The 20,329-nt window shown below is 24.7% G+C and overlaps 1 protein-coding gene across 2 annotated transcripts in view; it reads left to right on the top strand.

Moving 5' to 3' along the window:
- Window positions 1-20,329, top strand: part of Mitf (transcription factor Mitf) — a 97,024-nt gene that overhangs the window by 3,983 nt on the left and 72,712 nt on the right. For both annotated transcript variants that reach the window (XM_015332639.2, XM_089178657.1), the window contains exons 2-3: window positions 16,903-17,110; window positions 17,462-17,887. In XM_015332639.2, the coding sequence (XP_015188125.2) occupies window positions 16,903-17,110; window positions 17,462-17,887 (634 nt within the window). The remainder of the gene's footprint in view (window positions 1-16,902; window positions 17,111-17,461; window positions 17,888-20,329) is intronic.

Genomic DNA, 20,329 nt, shown 5'->3' with positions numbered 1-20,329 from the left:
CAATTATGAAATGATTATGAATAGGATTGATCGATTGAATTGAGTGAAATTAAATTTTGATCTTATGTTAGAATTAAATAGAATATTAAATATTATAATATTAAATATTACAAAATTAGATGTTACAAAATTAAATATTATAGTATTAAATATTATAATATTATTATTTTGTTATAGTTTTGTAATATTAATTATGCTCTTTAAATAATATTTTATATATAATATAATATATATAACATTATATGTTTGTGTAAATCTACATGACACTGTTATATAAATTATTTTATATTAGGATGAACTCGGAAAAATTAGTGTGCGTATAATTTATAATTATTATTTTTCCAAATAATTTTTCTATATTATTTTCAATTTATTTATTAATATTCTAATTATAATTATTATTTATTAATATTCTAATTTTAAATAATATTTCCGAAGTAATAATATAATACAAATGCAAATATAACAAACCGTAATTTGATTTTAGTAATTTTTTGTTGAATTGGTTTTAAACAACATTGTTTTACACTTTTATTTTTCTCGTCTACCTTTTTTTCCTAGATTTTCGTATAGTAATGGCAAACGTTAACATCATCTAACAACAACGACGACGACTACGACGACTACGACGACTACGACGACTACGACGACTACGACGACTACGACGACTACAACGACTATCTTTTGATCTTGGGGCTTGTGCTTTTATTTGCATAACTCAAATCCATATCGTGGTTTCTATCGTTCGTTCATGTTCATTCGTAGAATACGTGCAATGGCCAAACACCACATCGTGGTACACGCTTTTATGTTATATATGATTACATCTATATCCTATATCTATATCTATATGTATATGTATATGTATATGTATGCGTATGAGTATCTATAAGTATAATACGTAGGTGTTGAGAATTACGAGCTGGATTTTGCACGAATTGTGCAATTTTCTGAATTCAAATGTTACTCTCTATTCGTATTATTACGTATACATTTTCGTTATATTTTCAACATACTGATAACAAATCAACTTTGTTTATAATAATTATTACATTTTTGTATTAAAAAAAAATATCAAATAATTTATCTAGAATTAAATTCGTGAATTTGTATAATATAATAAATTACATTTTCATTAATCTGAGATTAAAATGAAATTTTACAAAGATAAATAAAAAAATAAATATGATATAATATAAATATATAATTTAATTAATAAAAGAAATATAATATAATATAATATAATATAATAAATATACAAATAAATATAATATAAGTAAAGAATTATTTTAATAATTACAGAATATTATTATTATTATTATATATATAGTAAATTTCAATCAATTTTTATCATATATTATTTCAATAATAATAAAAAAACAATGGAAACAGAATGGCTTAGAATTTTTTTGTTTTCTGTTCATTTTAATAAAGAAAATTAAATAAACATGTTTTTTTTTTATTTTTTATTTTTTTATTGTATTAATGAATAAAATTATGAAAAAATGTAGATGAATTTAATACAAGTAAGTTGTGATCTTTGATCGATTAGTTAGTTTAAAATTTGTGTTTATGTACTCGATGAATTTTCGTTTGTTATGTTTGAAAATAAAATGAAAATTTGTGATAGAATTTGCGTTGAAAATTCTTCTACAAACACACACACACACACTCATATATTTGTGTTCTATGTGTTCTATATTATATTGATAGAACTGTCAAAAGGTAGTGTATGTATATTTGTGAAATTTGATGAAGAAGCAAAATGATTTAGAATAAACACGTACTAGGATCAAATTTCTATGTTTGTTTAAGAACTACGTTTGAAAATTTATTAAATTAAAAATAAATGAGATCTTCTTCTTCTTCTTCTTCTTCTTCTTCGTCATATTTTTTTCTTCAAATAAAATTCTTCTTCTTTTTTTATTCAACAATGAATTTCTATCAAATGTTATAATTAATTTAACATATTAAAAATTAATAATTAATATGAAACAAATTGCATTAAATATAATCATAGTTTGTATTTAAAAAAAAAGAAACAAAATTGTACAAATAATTCGTCATAAATTGAAATTAGAAATTTCACATGTTCATTTTAAAAGTATATCTTAAGAAAATATGTTATTATGACCTTGAACAAGATGAAAATCAATTTCCTGGTAAATATCATCGATGGATGATGATTTTAGTTTAACGCGAAGTAAATTAATAAATCATCGGTTACTAAAAATAATTTCTATGCAAACTATACGAGGTTTAGAAGATGTTGTAGAAAGGGAGAGAGAGGGAAAGAGAGAGAAAAAAAGAGAGAAAGAGAGAGATTGGTTTTCCTACAGTATAGGCAACCAAACTTACGTTAGAGAACGAACATTTGCGTCAAACAGAAATTATGACTAACTAAACAACATCAAAACATAACTCAATATAACAAATTTGAATAAGCTATTAAATATTTTTTACAAATCATCATTTTGTTTTACAAATTTAATTTCTTATACAATTTTTTTTTTTTTTTATCATTTATATAATAATTTTTTCAAAAGCAGTGAAGAAAAGAAATAAGTGAACAGTGATCAAACTTGCAATAAAAGAGAAGTGTGCATAAGATACATACATATATATATATATTTATAATAATTATTATTTATTATTATTTACTAATTAATATAATTTTTTAACATATAATTGACTTAAAAAAAATATTAACAATTAATATATAATTCTTTTTAATATTAGTTCATTAAATATGAAATGTCTGATTTACAAGATGAAAATAATTCGATTAATCAGACATTTCATAGTTAATAACCGAATATGTAATAATTAATATATATATATATATATATAATAATAATAAAAAATATGAAATTTATTAATATAATAATATAAACTAATAATATTTAATAAACTTCTTTTATATTAATTTATATTAATTTATTTATATAAATTTAATTAATATTATTTAATAAAATGTTTTTCATATTATTATAATAATATAAATAAATATATAAAAAAAGTTGTAATACTATAATTTATTATTATAATAATATAAATAATACTATATAAAAATGAAATATATAATATCACAATTACAGTGGAATGTATTCCATTGTATGGAACTACATTCCATTACATGGATTATTCCTTTACACATATCCATTCATTATATGTGTGCAATTTAATACATTAAATATTATATTATAAAATAATAATACACGAAACAAATACACACACACAACATAAATTATTTATTATTTGATTTGATTTTATTTAAAAAATATTCATCAATGCAAGTGTTGTTTACAAATACTTGTCGTTTATGTTCGTATATGAAGAGATACATATACACATAAATGGTTATGTTAGTGAAGAGCAACCCATTTAGTGGTTTACACGAAAGGTATTGGGAGAGGGAGAAGGGGAGAAGGGGAGAAGGGGAGAAGGGATGGGGGTAGGGGTTGAGGTGAGAAACGATAGAAGCACCCAAGGTGTAATTACGGATAATGAGCGATGGCGCGTGTCACGAATGTACCAAGCACACCTAATAGCGTTAAGTAGCGTAACGTGCTTACACATAATTCAGTTTTCACGTATTTTCGGTGTTGATACACATAAGTACATGTAGTTGAGACCTTTTAATTATTCCTTCATATAGAAAATAATCATTGGTAAAATATACACAAAGAAATCTATTAAAATAACTTTGTTACTTTTTTTTTTTTTTTACAACAACCTCTTCCCCTCTCTAACAAAATTATATTTTAAGTATTATAATTTATTTGTAATAAATTAAAATTTAAAATTTAGAAATTTTATTAATATATTAATATAAAATTAATATAATAATCTTTTATATAACAAAAATAAAAGATAATAATTTTTACAAACCTAAAGACAATCTATGAGAATTTATTTAATTGAAAAATCTTGGTGTTTTTTTTTTTTTTAAATTTATTTTTCTATTTAAAATTATAAAAATTGTATTCTCAAACATTCGTACATATTTTAAATATGAAACTGTACTTTGATTTAATTTAATTCATTCATTCATTCAAAAAAAAAAAAAAAAAACCAATTCATTGCCAAAATGAAAGATAACTTCTTTCTTTTTTTTGTGTTAAAACAAAAATATATTTTTATTATCCATTGATCGTTCGATTTGAAAGAGGAAAGTTTTGATCAAAATCGTATGTATACTTTTTATTCTTCCTCTCTCTCTCTCTCTCTCTCTCTCTCTTTCTTTATCTTCCTTTTTCTTTTTTTCTTTTCTTTTTTATTTTTTCTTTACTCATTCATAGTCAAGAGTTACTATATAGAAGTAAGTATGAATAGATCGTAAAACGTTCTTACCATTTGAAGGAACGTTTCTTCTTCTTCTTCTACTTCTTCTACTTCTACTTCTACTTGATAAAACTTTTTCGTCGCGCTACGTTTTTACCTAGGCTATGCAAAATCTTGTGAAACTCAGCCCTCATGACCCAACCAACCAACCAACCAACCCAACCAACCAACCAACCAACCAACCCAACCAACCAACCCAACCAACCAAACCAACCAAACCTAACGTTGAAGTTTTCTCGGTAGGTATCTTTCAAACTTTCCAAATTTTCTCTCTCACTCTCTCTCTCTCTCTTTCTTTCTTTTCTTTCCCTTTCTTTCTTTCTTTCTTTCTTTTTATTTTTCGTAAGTTACACGTAACTTACGCGTTTACGTTTCGAAATTTGCCACCCTCCTTTTAACCCCCATAGGAAAAATTCACAGAAATACGAATACGAGGATTCTACTACTCTATATTCTTTAGTGTTGGTAGTTTTACCAATCAAATGATTTGTTCTTTTTTATTTTTTTTTATTTTTCGTTTCTTTTCATACGTCATTTATGATACTTTATGTATGTATTTATGTATTTGTGTGTGGTATAATAAATTTATTTCTTATTTTTGGATAAGATTTTTTTGTATATTTTTCTTATGTTTTTTTTATGGTATGTTATTTATAGGTGTAGAATTATATATTTTGTTTTATTTTTATAAGTACACCTTTTTTACAAATATACCATCAAGTATTTTGATATAACAAATAATTCTATAAATATTTTATATTATTTTATATTAAATTATATTATTCTATTTTATTTTATATTATTTCATATTATTTCATATTATTTTATATTAAATTATTTTATATTATTTTATATTATATTTTTTTATACTATTTTAAACTATTTTATATATTATCTTTACAAATATACCAACCAGTACTTTGATATAACAAAAATAATTCTATAAATATTTTATATTATATTATTTTATATATATATATATATATATTTTTATATTTAATATTATCTTTACAAATATACCATTCAGTACTTTGATATAACAAAAATAATTCTATAGATATTTTATATTATATTCTTTTCTATTAACTTTTATATTTATCTTTTATAATATTTTAATATTATTTTATATTTTTTTATTATATTACTATTATCTTTACAAATATACTATCCAGTACAACTATACAACAAATAATTATAAATATTTTATAATATATTATTCTAAACTACTTTAAATTATTTTTATATTAAATTATATGCACATCATAAGTAAGAAAGTTAATAAAGTAGAACAAAATTTAATATAAAAATCGTTGTGTTTGCTTCAATTTTTTTTTTTTTTTTTTATATAATGTTAAAGTTATTTAAACTCATTGAATTAAAAAATAATATAAAGTATATATAAAGAAAAAGTTAATTATCTTAAAATAATCGTTAATTCTTGACAATAGTAAAACTTATTCACCCAAATACACACAAATATACATAAAATACATTTATACATAAATAAATACATATATACTTATTAAACATGAATTCGAATTATACCATTTCTCTCTCTTTTCTCTTTTTAATTTCCTTATTTCTTCTCTCTCTCTCTCTCTCTCTCTTATTCTTATTTTCTTATTAAATTTACAACAACAACAACAAAAAAATACAAAAAAAAAAAAAATGGTAAAAGAGAGTAACATACACACATTCATTCATAAGAACATTTCTATTTCTTTCTCTTTCTCTCTCTCTCTCTTTCTCTCTTTCTTTCTCACATACACATATTCTTCTTTCCCTTTTGTAGACTTGTATATACGTTAACTACGTTAGGATTGCACTTAACAGAAAATAGTGGCGTTACTTCTGTATCGCTTGTTCGCTTTAATCACCTTTGGTCTCTAATTAAAATCGGTTTGGTTGGATTAACACGGTGTGGGTGTAGTAGGAGTAATAGGTAGGTGGTGTAGGAGGAGGTGTAGGAGGTGGTGTAGGAGGAGGAGTAGTACCTACGCGTTATGATCAATTTGCAGACGGAATCGAAATTAATGCTGCAAATTTGTAACGAAGAAATGAAAAAAAAAAAAATAAATAAAACTTGCAGCTATGCAGCTAGTAATAGGTGTAACGTTGATTTCCTAGTAATATACAATACTATAATAATGTATGTGTTAGAGAGTGATAAATATATATATTGGTGAGAATGCAACAGTGAGATTGTAACAGTGTTTTGTAAGTGTTTGTATTAGTATAGGAAATTGTTAGTTGGTAGTCGTGTAGTTTATAGTATATTGATGTATATGTTTAGCTTTTATAAGGAATAGTATTAGTATTAGTAATAGTAAGAGTATTTATGTAAATGTTAGTGTTAATAATAGTAGTGGTAAATGTGATGTTGCAGGTATTAATAAAACGTAATAGTAATAGTAATAGTAGTAATAATATTGGTGTGTGTTAGTCATTGATAATAGTAGTGGTAAGTGTGATGTTGTAGGTATTGATAAAACGAAATAGTAATAGTATTAGTAATAGTAATATTGGTGTGTGTGTTAGTCAAAGGTTGTATGTAGTAGTGTAATAATATAAGTTATGTTGGTGTTGTTTGTATTAGAGTGGGGTGAAACCGGGTGGTTAGAGTGGGGGAAGGTTGATAGGTTTGGTAGTGTTGGTGTTGGTGAGGTATTGCAATGTTGGTATTGGTGTTTATATTGACAAGAGGTAGTAGTAAAGGATAATGGTGTTGGTAATCATGTTGAGGAAGGGTTGTTGATGGGTGGGGGTGGGAATGGGGTTGTTCGGGGATTGAGGGTTGAGGGTTGAAGGTAATAGACCAATGCTCGGTCTAATTCTGGTGCATTTAAACGATAGGATTCGTTAGCGCGAATATTAATTGAGTGTGTGTTGAATTTTTGAAAATATACATACGTGTGGTTTTCTACTACTCTCTGAGTGAAATCAAACCTTGAGATTTTTTTTTTTTTTTTTTTTTTTTTTTTTTACCTCGGAGGACGTTTTATTTTCTTGTTTTCTTTTTTTTTTTTTTTCACTCATTTCGTTTAGGTTTTAGGTTTAGTTTCGTTTCGTTTCGTTTCGTTTCGTTTCGTTCAAAGTGTACTTTACATTTTCTCAGTCAGGGTACGACGACCCACTCGACTATGCAAAATTTTTACCTTTACCATTTACCTGCCATCAAATCATTATGACTTTTTCGCGTTTTGATTTTGAATACGAAATTTTGTTTATACGTGTGTTTGTGTGTTTGTGTTCTGTTCACTTGTTGTTGTTGTTGTTGTTGTTGTTGACTCATTTATAATTTTATTTCTATATACTTAATTTCTTTTTATTTTGGTCTATATATATATAATATTCTACATATATTCAATTTTATTTTACATATATTAAAATATATGTATATTTCATTATACTACTTCATAGTTTAGTAATATCAATACTTTTTGTGATATTATTATTATATTAAATAAAATATCTATAAATATATATTTATGTATATATTTCATTTGATATATACTATTTTACATATATATTTAATTCAATTTTATTTTACATATATTAAAATATATGTATATGTATATATATATTTTATTACACTACTTTATATTATATTTTATTATATATTACTTCATAGTTTAGTAATATCAATTCTTTTTAATATTATTATATTAAATAAAATATATATTAAATATATAATTTTATAATATTATAATTATTAATATGTAACATGGATTTTCCACACACAGTACGAATAAATAGCTGACTCGTTTTTATATATCATATGCATATGTATATTACATAACGAAATATATATATATACATATACCGTAATACCGAGTTTAGTGCATGTATAAAGAACAACGTAGATCGTTTATGGCAGCTTCATGCAAATATATCCTCCTTTTAGTCTCATTCTTATCCTTCCCCTCTATCATGAACGAGGATTTCGTATAAAAAGAGCCACAGATATTAAACTGATATTTTTTTTGTGTCCCTTCTATAAAAAAAAGAAAAGAAAAGAAAAGAAAAAGATTATTTAATTTTAATCGAAATTCATTCTAATTGTATCTAAAGAAAAGAATATATATATATATATATATATTTTTTTTTTATGATGATATAATATTAATATAAATTAATTATATAAAATATTGAATAATCTAATTATCTTTATTTCTAGTTTGAAATATATAAATGAAATAATAATAGATAGAAAGTAAAATCTTATGATACGAATATATATATATATATATATTACTTTATAATCTTAGAAATGAAAAGTTACTTTGGAAAGAAAATACGTGAGATAAAATCTCCTTCTTATTACATCCCAATTAACATAATTTTAAATCAGATTAAGTATTATAGTTCTTTCATATTTAATATATCTTAATATCTAATAATATTACTCTAAAGTAATTTTAACTTAACATTAAGTAACGTTTAATTATTCAAAAGAAAATGAAAATTTTCATATAAATAATCAATTATCATACGCGTGTTCATTTAATTTTGTACAATTTAGATTAATATTCATTTTATATTCATATAAATTTTATTTAATATAATAATAATAATAATAATATATCAAAAAGTATTGAGATATTACTAAACTATAAAGTTTGCAAAATTCGAATTATAATTTTGTTAATTTAAGTAGTATAATAAAAAAAAATATAATATGAAGTAGTGTGTAATAAAATATACACATATTTATTTTAATATATGTAAAATAAAATTGAATATGTGTAAAATAGTATATATATAAAATGAAATATATATATAAATATATTTATATATATTTTATTTAATATAATAATAATATCAAAAGGTATTGATATTACTAAACTATGAAGTCGTATAATAAAATATAATATAAAGTAGTGTAATAAAATATATATATATACATATATTTTAATATATGTAAAATAAAATTGAATTAAATATATGTAAAATAATATATATAAAATGAAATATATACATAAATATATTTATATATATATTTTATTTAATATAATAATAATAATATCAAAAAGTATTGATATTACTAAACTATTGAAGTAGTATAATAAAATGTACATATATTTTAATATATGTAAAATAAAATTGAATTAAATATATGTAAAATAGTATATATATAAAAAAATGAAATATATATAAAAAATATATTTATATATATTTAACTTAATATAATAATAATATCAAAAAGTATTGTTGTTACTAAACTATAAAGTTAGTAAAGTTCGAATTATAATTAAGATTATTTTGTTAATTTTTGTTTGTTTAATTATTCTCGATTAGATTTGTTGTTGAAATATACCTAGGTTTGTTATAAATTCCTCTTGACAAGTTAATTGTTCTAACATAGACGATTAATTCGCATTCGTAGAATATTCGAGTACATCGCGTGTTATATTTTAAAGCTACGTTAGAACCCTAGCTAATCCGTTAAAATCAACAATGCTGGGCTGGTTTGGGTTGGGTTGGGTTGGTTGGTACTAGCTGTAGTAGCAGCACCACCACCACCACCACCACCACCACCACCACCATCACTCCTCCACACCTACCCCCTATCTAGGAATTTTCATTTGCTCACATTCAAATCGCTAGTTCAACAGTTGCAATCGGATTATGGAAACGTTTACGGTTCTAGTTTAGTTTAATCTCTCTTTCTCTCTCTTTATCTTTATATGTGTATATATGTATGTGTGTGTGTTACTTTGTTGCGTTGGTATTTAAATAGAGACAAATTATGTCAGAGAATAAAAAGAGAAAGTATGAAACAGAGATAGAGCTAGCATATATGTGTGTGTGTGTGAGAAAGAGAGAAAGAAAGGGATAATGTATGTTTGAAACTTAAATGTTTACTACGAAACTATTTTATTTATAATAAATAATAATAATAATAATAATAATAATAATAATAATAATAATACTATTTTAGGTTAATTTTTATTTTTTATTTTTTTTTTTACAGTATATAGTATAGTATTTTTATTATTTTTTATGGAATATAGCATAGTAGTAGTATTATTTAATTAATAGTATTTTATATGTTAATTTTTAACTTTTTTTTTTTTTTTTTTTTTGATAATATATAGTATAGTATTTTTATTATTTTTTATGGTGTATAACATAGTAGTAGCAGTAGTAGTATTATTTAATTAATAGTATTTTATATGTTAATTTTTAACTTTTATTTTTTTTTTTTTTTTGTAATATATAATATAGTATTTTAATTATTTTTTATGGTATATAACATAGTAGTAGTAGTAGTAGTAGTATTATTTAATTAATAGTATTATATATGTTAATTTTTTTTTTTTTTTTTTTTTAATAGTATATAGTATAGTATTTCTATTATTTTTTTTATGGTATATAGCATAGTAGTAGTATTATTTAATTAATAGTATTTTATACGTTAATTCTTATATTTTATTTTTTTTATAATATATAGTAGTCTATACTATTTTATATTAATAAATAATACCAATACTATTTTGTATGAATTTCAATTTTTTTTGTTTTACTTATGCAATGATCCTTTTTTTTCTTTCGGTTTAAGATCTTTTGTTACTGTGTGTTTTATTTTGTTTGGTTTTTAGTTTTTATTCTTTAGTTTAATGGCAAATAACGTTTTAACGATGCCAAAAGAATAATAATAATAATAATAATAAAAGAAAAGAAAAAAAAAGCAAAAGTAAGTAGATATATAACCTTCGTTTAAAGTCGTAATCGTAAAAAGTCTACCGCAAAATTAAACGTTTTAAAATGGATTACCACCACAAATAATAGGAATTAATAAAAAAATACAATTTTATTATTATTATTATATATTACGATTTGATTATTTTTTTTTCTATCTTCTTTTTTTTATTATATATATATATATTTTTTTTTCCTCATTTTCTTATGTACATACGCGCATGTTTGAAATAAAAGTGATTTATTTAAATGAAAAAAAAAAAAAAAAAAAATATATATATATATATATATATATATATATATATATATATATATATATATGATTAGACTATTAAATGAATGAAATATGATAAATAAGAATATGTGTATGTGTTTTATGTAAAATTTGTGAATACGTTAACCATGTCAATCATTAGTCGACGAATGTATGCAAATGTCTTCTCATTGTTCCTAGTTTCCGATTAGACAGCATAACAATTGCATTATGCGTTCACCAACCAACGATGCAACAACCTCTCTCAACTAAACGTGAATCTAATCCTCTGACATATCCTTCTATGTAAATACATATACTTTAACATTATAACGATCTATATATATATATATATATATATAATACATATACATAAATAAATTGTTCTGTATCATGGATAAATTTTTTTACTTTTATTATATATAACACATTACATAGATGGATATATAGATGCATAATATATTTCTATAAAATAATATTTTTATTTCCTTTTTGTTATATTTACGTATATATATTATACGATGTAATCATTTCTAATTATTTTATTAATTTTTGTAATTTCTTTTTTACATTCCTTTTTTCATTAGAAAATACCTTTGTCACTCTCTAATAATTAATATTATTTAATTATAATTACTTAATATATATATATATATATATGTAATATAATAATAATATTATATAGTATACTATAAGTAAGTAGTATACTAATAGTATACTATAGTATATAATAATATTGTAGTAATATACTACTATTATTAATAGTATTAATAGTACATTAATATATGTAATATAATATAATACTATTAATATATGTATATTTATAGTATTATATTATTATATATTAATACTATTATATATATTATATTTTATAATAGTATTATATATATTATATTATATAACAGTATTATATATTGTTGTATATTAATAGCATTATATTATTGTATATTAATAGTATTATATTATTATATATTTATAGTATTATATTATATTATATAATAGTATTGTATATTATTGTATATTATTAGTATTATATTATTGTATACTAATAGTATTATATTATTAAGGGGACCTTCTACTCTGAGCACCTAAAAAAAAGGCTATTTTCGCGAATTTTTTCCAAGAAAACTATAAAAGATATCGATCTAAGAGTTGTTGGGTTTGTTAAATTGAGTCTTAAACTATATAAATGAATTTTTATTTTTTCATTTTAATTAATTTTTTATTGCAAAAACAGTAGTATAAAAAAACACCTTAAAACTTTAGTTATTATCGGCCCATTACCGGCATTTATTATCGGCCCATTACCGGCATTTATTATCGGCCCATTACCGGCATTTAGTATCGGCCCATTACCGGCATTTAGTATCGGCCCATTACCGGCATTTAGTATCGGCCCATTACCGGCATTTAGTATCGGCCCATTACCGGCATTTAGTATCGGCCCATTACCGGCATTTAGTATCGGCCCATTACCGGCATTTAGTATCGGCCCATTACCGGCATTTAGTATCGGCCCATTACCGGCATTTAGTATCGGCCCATTACCGGCATTTAGTATCGGCCCATTACCGGCATTTAGTATCGGCCCATTACCGGCATTTAGTATCGGCCCATTACCGGCATTTAGTATCGGCCCATTACCGGCATTTAGTATCGGCCCATTACCGGCATTTAGTATCGGCCCATTACCGGCATTTAGTATCGGCCCATTACCGGCATTTAGTATCGGCCCATTACCGGCATTTAGTATCGGCCCATTACCGGCATTTAGTATCGGCCCATTACCGGCATTTAGTATCGGCCCATTACCGGCATTTAGTATCGGCCCATTACCGGCATTTAGTATCGGCCCATTACCGGCATTTAGTATCGGCCCATTACCGGCATTTAGTATCGGCCCATTACCGGCATTTAGTATCGGCCCATTACCGGCATTTAGTATCGGCCCATTACCGGCATTTAGTATCGGCCCATTACCGGCATTTAGTATCGGCCCATTACCGGCATTTAGTATCGGCCCATTACCGGCATTTAGTATCGGCCCATTACCGGCATTTAGTATCGGCCCATTACCGGCATTTAGTATCGGCCCATTACCGGCATTTAGTATCGGCCCATTACCGGCATTTAGTATCGGCCCATTACCGGCATTTAGTATCGGCCCATTACCGGCATTTAGTATCGGCCCATTACCGGCATTTAGTATCGGCCCATTACCGGCATTTAGTATCGGCCCATTACCGGCATTTAGTATCGGCCCATTACCGGCATTTAGTATCGGCCCATTACCGGCATTTAGTATCGGCCCATTACCGGCATTTAGTATCGGCCCATTACCGACATTTAGTATCGGCCCATTACCGACATTTAGTATCGGCCCATTACCGACATTTAGTATCGGCCCATTACCGGCATTTAGTATCGGCCCATTACCGGCATTTAGTATCGGCCCATTACCGGCATTTAGTATCGGCCCATTACCGGCATTTAGTATCGGCCCATTACCGGCATTTAGTATCGGCCCATTACCGGCATTTAGTATCGGCCCATTACCGGCATTTAGTATCGGCCCATTACCGGCATTTAGTATCGGCCCATTACCGGCATTTAGTATCGGCCCATTACCGGCATTTAGTATCGGCCCATTACCGGCATTTAGTATCGGCCCATTACCGGCATTTAGTATCGGCCCATTACCGGCATTTAGTATCGGCCCATTACCGGCATTTAGTATCGGCCCATTACCGGCATTTAGTATCGGCCCATTACCGGCATTTAGTATCGGCCCATTACCGGCATTTATTATCGGCCCATTACCGGCATTTAGTATCGGCCCATTACCGGCATTTAGTATCGGCCCATTAATGGTAGTTGATCATTGGCCGATTAATGGGCCCAGCAATGGGCCACGTTTTATTCAAATTATTAGCCCATTAACATCATCATAATTTAATAATCTATATATCATCATCTTCAGACAGTTATATATTTCTCTATGTCTGATCCCCCGAAAAATATACCTGACAATACGAAGGATTATACAGATTACAATAAAAAAAACTGCTTGAATAAACAATGAAAGAGAAAGGGATTGAACAAGATAAGAGTCGTCCGTGCGCGCCGAACGCTCAGGAAAGCGGTCCGAGGTAGTTACGTTCAGGCACCAAAAATGTAGTTAGAGACATCGGATCTTTTTGAAATTTTAACACAATATTTCTACATATATATACATTCGAAAAATGTAAAAAAAAAAAAAAATAAAATTTTTTTAAATTGCAGAGTAGAAGGTCCCCTTAAGTATTATATAATATATATATATATATATATAATTATAAAATAATCATTAGATAATATTTAAAATCACATTATAACAATATTTAATGATATAATTGTAGATATCAAAAAGGAACAAAAAAAAAACAAAAAAGGGTGGATGATAGTTTAGGTGTAGGGTGGAAAGGAAAGGAAAGAAAGGGAAGAGTAAGGGAATAAGAAGAGTGTAGATAGTGAAAAAAGAAAAAAATATGTTGAATAGGTTTTTGTAATAACGTAGGTTGTTTAATCGAGCAAATCCGAGAGTGCAGGTAAAGTGGGTAAACGATAAAAGGAGAAACGTCTCTCTCGTTCGTTGAATAAACGAGAGACGGGTTTCTTCTCGTGTATTTATCTCTTATCTCGTTTAGCATATACTATTTATCGTACTTAGCATAATCCATATCGAGCACTGGGTAGACGCAAGTGTATTCGAGACACGATTTCGTTTTTTCTTTCCATTAAAATGGGCACTCACTTACATTAGTGTAACTTACATTAAGGTTACCTTTTTCCAAACCCTCTATTTCTATCCTATTCTTATACCCTTTTTTCTTATACATATACATATATACATTATAAAGTATTCAATCTAAATATATAAATATATATAAATATATATATAAAGTATTTTAATATTTAATTTAAATAATTGTATTGTATCTGTTATATAAGAAAAATTTGTTTATTATAATTTTATTTTTTTTATTAAATTAAAAATATATTATTTTTTTTCGATCACTAATTGTGTGTTTTTAATTTGGTTGTAATTTTTTTATATATATTTTAGTATTAAATCTATAATAAATAATTGTATTGTATCAATATATTTGTTATATTATACTTAATAATATAATACTATTAAATAATTACTTAATAATATATAATATAATACTATTATACAATAATATTATATTAAGTAATATTAATTATTAGTGACAAAGGTATTTTCTAAGTAAAGAAGTATACAAAAGTATCAAGGTATTTATTATATAACAAATCATTATTTTATTTTATTTATTAGATTTAAAAATATATTATTTTTTAGATCATACTCTTTGTGAGTTACAATTTGGTTGAAATTTTTATACATGGTTTTTTTTCTTTTCTATTTTTAATTTAAAATATTATTAACATAAAAGAAATAAAGTAAACTCTTTATATACAGTGTATTTCTTAAACAGATGAAGATTTCTATTTATTATAAATTTATTTTTATTATTATACAAATGTATAAAAATACAACGAGATTCAATTAAAGATTTTTATTGCGTATTTTATTTAAATATTATAAAAATAATTTTTGTTCTACATATTGTATAATACATGAGGAGTTCAATGCAATCGTAGATTTAGATTTTTATTACTCGATGAGATAACTTTGTTGTAGCAATTCAAATTGATTTTCTTTCTTTCTTTTTTTTTATACATGACAAATATATGTGAAAACTAAAGTGTACCTACTTTAAGAAAACATTTTTAGGGTTCGGTCAAATTGCGAATTTCTGTAACCTTTGAGGATCGAGTAAAAGAGAGATAGTTATAGAGAGGGAGGGTGGGTTGGTGGGTGTGTAAAGGGGGAAGAGAAATAGAAGCATCTCGAGAAACGGGAAGTAAAACTCTGTCCAAATTGCGCAATCCCTCTATTTTGGTTTTCTTATGGCCACAACTTGGCTAAGTTCCCAAATTGGGAATGTCTTTTAGCTTTGGGAAGTTCATTTCAATTGATGACTCTCTCTCTCTCTTACTCTCTCCCTTTTTTACCGACTGAGACTTAATCGATCGAAAACGAGTTTATTTGATTTGTCCGACATTGTATTAATTGATTTCTCATTCATTTTTGTTCTTCTTTTTCATTTGTTTTAAACAAATACATTTTTAATCTCCATTTATTATATATCCATTTAAATATTATAAAAAATAATTTCTTTTTTATTTGCCAATAATTAATAAAATTACAATTAATTATTATTTTTGTTTACAATGTCTTCTTCTCAAATGAATTCAATTAATTGTATTTATATATTAAATTATATTATATTATATTATTTATTTATTATTATAATATTTTTAATATTATTATTATTATTATTTATACGTTATAATTATAATAATAATAATAATATTATTATTATTGTTTATACTTATTCTTTTTTTCATAGCCATATTAGCAATTTTTTTCTATTAAAATTTTTGTACAATTAACAATTTTGTGTACACATGTGTGTTTTATATTTTTTATTTTATATTTTATTTTATATTCTTTTTCTATTATTATTTAATTTCAGTCCACCAACGTTTAAAACCGCAACACCGACGTCGCGTACGCAATTGAAATTGCAGTTGATGCGAGAACAGCTGCAAGAACAAGAAAGACGTGAAGCTGAATTTCGGCAAAGCTTGCAACAACAAAGACCAGCAGCTGCACATCCCAGGCCTGTACCTCCTACACCTTTGTCTACCATTGGCGTCGATGTACCACCACAAGTTTTACAAGTTAGTCAATTTCATTATCTTCTTTTCAATTGCATACATATAACACCACGTCAATTTTTACGGAAATTTTCGTCAGGCCACGTTTGACAAAACGAAAGGTTTGAGTAATTGAAACGTCAAGCACCGGTGCCTGACATGGCCTGAACGAGAAGTTCAGTTTCAGTCACTTTTGACTGACGTGGTACTCAACGTGTTAATTGCAATTTTATTTCTTTTCTATTTGTTTTTTTTTTTTTTATATAATTGTAATCAAATTTTCATTAAATAAGACTCAAATAAATTGATGAATTTGTGTTATCGAATTAATGTGAATTAATTAATGATTGTGGTGAATGTTTTTTTCATTTTCAGGTGAGAACGTTATTGGAAAATCCAACGAGGTATCACGTGGTACAAAAGCAAAAAAATCAAGTAAGACAATACCTTCAAGAATCCTTTCGTGGAATTGATTGTGGTGGTACAGGAGTAAATAATGGATTATTGGGTAGTGTTGGTAACGATAGTAGTATCGGTGGTACACCGATTGATATTGGTGTGATACCAGTAACAATAACAACAACAACAACAACAACAGCAGCACCGATTGTACCAATGGTGGTACACAGTGCACCACCAGGACCAACGGTTCATCATCAAAAACCACAGCATCCACATTTAGCTTCTTATCCACGTGTACCAGGAATTTTGTCTCATGGTAATCCTGTATCAGCTAGTCCAGATCCAACAACTGGTGCCATGTCTCCAGGACTTTCAAGTGTTGCTACGAGTAATTCTGAGGTAGGAAAGAATTTCTGGTTTTTTTTTTCTTTTTCTTTTTCTTTTGGATATGTTGATTAAAATATGTCTGTGTGTATGTGTTTGTTAAAAAACATTGATTTTTTAATTTTTTATTCTTAATTGTAATTTGTTTAAAATATTATTTTATTTGGTGGATTATTTTCATTTGTAAATCAAAGGAAATATTTTGTATGCTAGCTAATTAGGTTATATGGGGGTTTTTTTTTTTTAAAGCACTCATTTGACTACTCACTGTAAAAATTAAGTATTTTTTTGTTATATATATTATTTTCATTTGTAATTCATAGAAAGTATTTTGTATGCTAGCTAATTAGGGTATTTGGGTTTTACTAGGTTATGTTATTTTTTTAAAGCACTCATTTGACTACTCACTTTAGAAATGAAGTATTTTTATTTCTAATTGTAATTTGTTTAAAATATTATTGTATTAGGTGGATTATTTTCATTTGTAATTCAAAGGAAATATTTTGTATTCCAGATAATTAGTGTATATGAGTTTTACTAGGTTATGTTTTTTTTTTTAAAGCACTCATTTGACTACTCACTGTAAAAATTAAGTATTATTTTGTTATATATATATATTATTTTCATTTGTAATTCAAAGAAAATATTTTGTATGCTAACTAATTAGGGTATATGAGTTTTACTAGGTTATGTTTTTTTTTAAAGCACTCATTTGACTACTCACTGTAAAAATTAAGTATTTTTATTTCTAATTGTAATTTGTTTAATATATTATTTTATTAAGTGGATTATTTTCATTTGTAATTCAAAGAAAGTATTTTGTATTCCAGATAATTAGTGTATATGAGTTTTACTAGGTTATGTTTTTTTTTTAAAGCACTCATTTGACTACTCTCTGTAAAAATTAGGTATACATTTGGTGTTGGTAGGTTTAATTTTAATACAAAAATAAATATCACTAGGAATATGTTGGTTAAAAGGGTTGTAACACATTTATTTCTAGAATAATTAGAATATAACGATGATTTAATAATATTATCAATTAAATTTGTAATATTATGTAATAATATTTAGATTTTATTGATGAAATTTCAATGTGTTGTGACGTTTAAGTTTATAGTAATTTTAGTTAAATTACATTGATTGAAATTTTCCAAACGAAATGATGGGCCCAAAACCATTATATTGATTTTGTATAATATATATATAGCAACATTTACGAGAGTTAGTTTCGTAATTTGAAATATTAGGATCGGTAAATCATTTCCTATCCTACGATATATATTTGAATTACATATATACATATATAGATATACCATAGATCATTTGTGGTTACGATTTGAAAAGCTTTGCTTGCGGTTTCTATCAATTTTAGTTGCATAGATTATTTCAATAGAAATCTAATCTAGTCTCTTTGTTTGTTTTTTTATTTTTATTTTATTTTTGTTTTTAGATAAATCATGCAACAAATTTTAACATTTTTTTTATAAGCTCTTGTGTATTTTTTATTTATTAAAATAAATATTTAAAATTAATTACTATTTTAATTAACATAATTGAAATTATAAATATAATTAATATTAAATATATATAATATATAAAATTTATTATAATATTTATTATAATACTAATATATTATATTTATATTATATAGATTTATATAAATAATTTTATAATATTTTATATTATATATATAATATAATATATAATATTATATTATTATATTTATTATATATTATAATTATTATAATAAATATTATATATTTTTATAATATTTATAATTTTTATTAAATATACAATATTTATTATATATGTTTATAATAAAATTAAAATAAAATTAGAATAAATTAGAATAAATTTGTAATACAAATTTTTTTTTATAATAAAACACAAATATTTATTCTATTAAAATACAGTATATATATATATATATATATTTATATAATTTAATTAATTTTTTTTTGGTTAATAAAATAATCAATTGAATCGAAAATAAATTAGAAAATTATTATTAATTATTAATTATTATTTAATATAAATAAAAGAAAATAATATTTATGAAGTATAAATCATACAATTGAAATCTACACAATTTCATATAAAATTAATAAAATAAAACCAAGAGAACAAGGAATCCAAAAAAAAAAACAAAGAAAAGAAAAGTACACAAAATGAGTACATGCAGGTAGATATTTAAAAAAAAAAAAAAAAAAAACGTAGATATTTCGTTCCACTTTCTAACATAAGTAAATGTTTTTTTTTCTCTTTCTTTCTTCTTCTTCTTCTTCTTCTTCTTCTTTTTCTTCTTTTACCGATAAGAATACATTCGAGTTTGAACGAGGGAAACAGTAAAAATGAATTCTTTTTGTGTTTTTTTTTCTTTTTTTTTCGAGCTTTACACACATACGTTAGAACATTTCAAAGATCATCGTGAGAATGACGTAATACACCTGTACA

This window comes from Polistes dominula, unplaced genomic scaffold (genome assembly GCF_049000335.1).
Source record: "Polistes dominula isolate Pdom_NZ unplaced genomic scaffold, Pdom_raw_medaka contig_11, whole genome shotgun sequence".
NCBI classification, from domain to species: Eukaryota; Metazoa; Arthropoda; class Insecta; order Hymenoptera; family Vespidae; genus Polistes; species Polistes dominula.
Note: the sequence above shows the minus strand (reverse complement) of the source record. Positions and strands in the feature narration are given on the sequence as shown.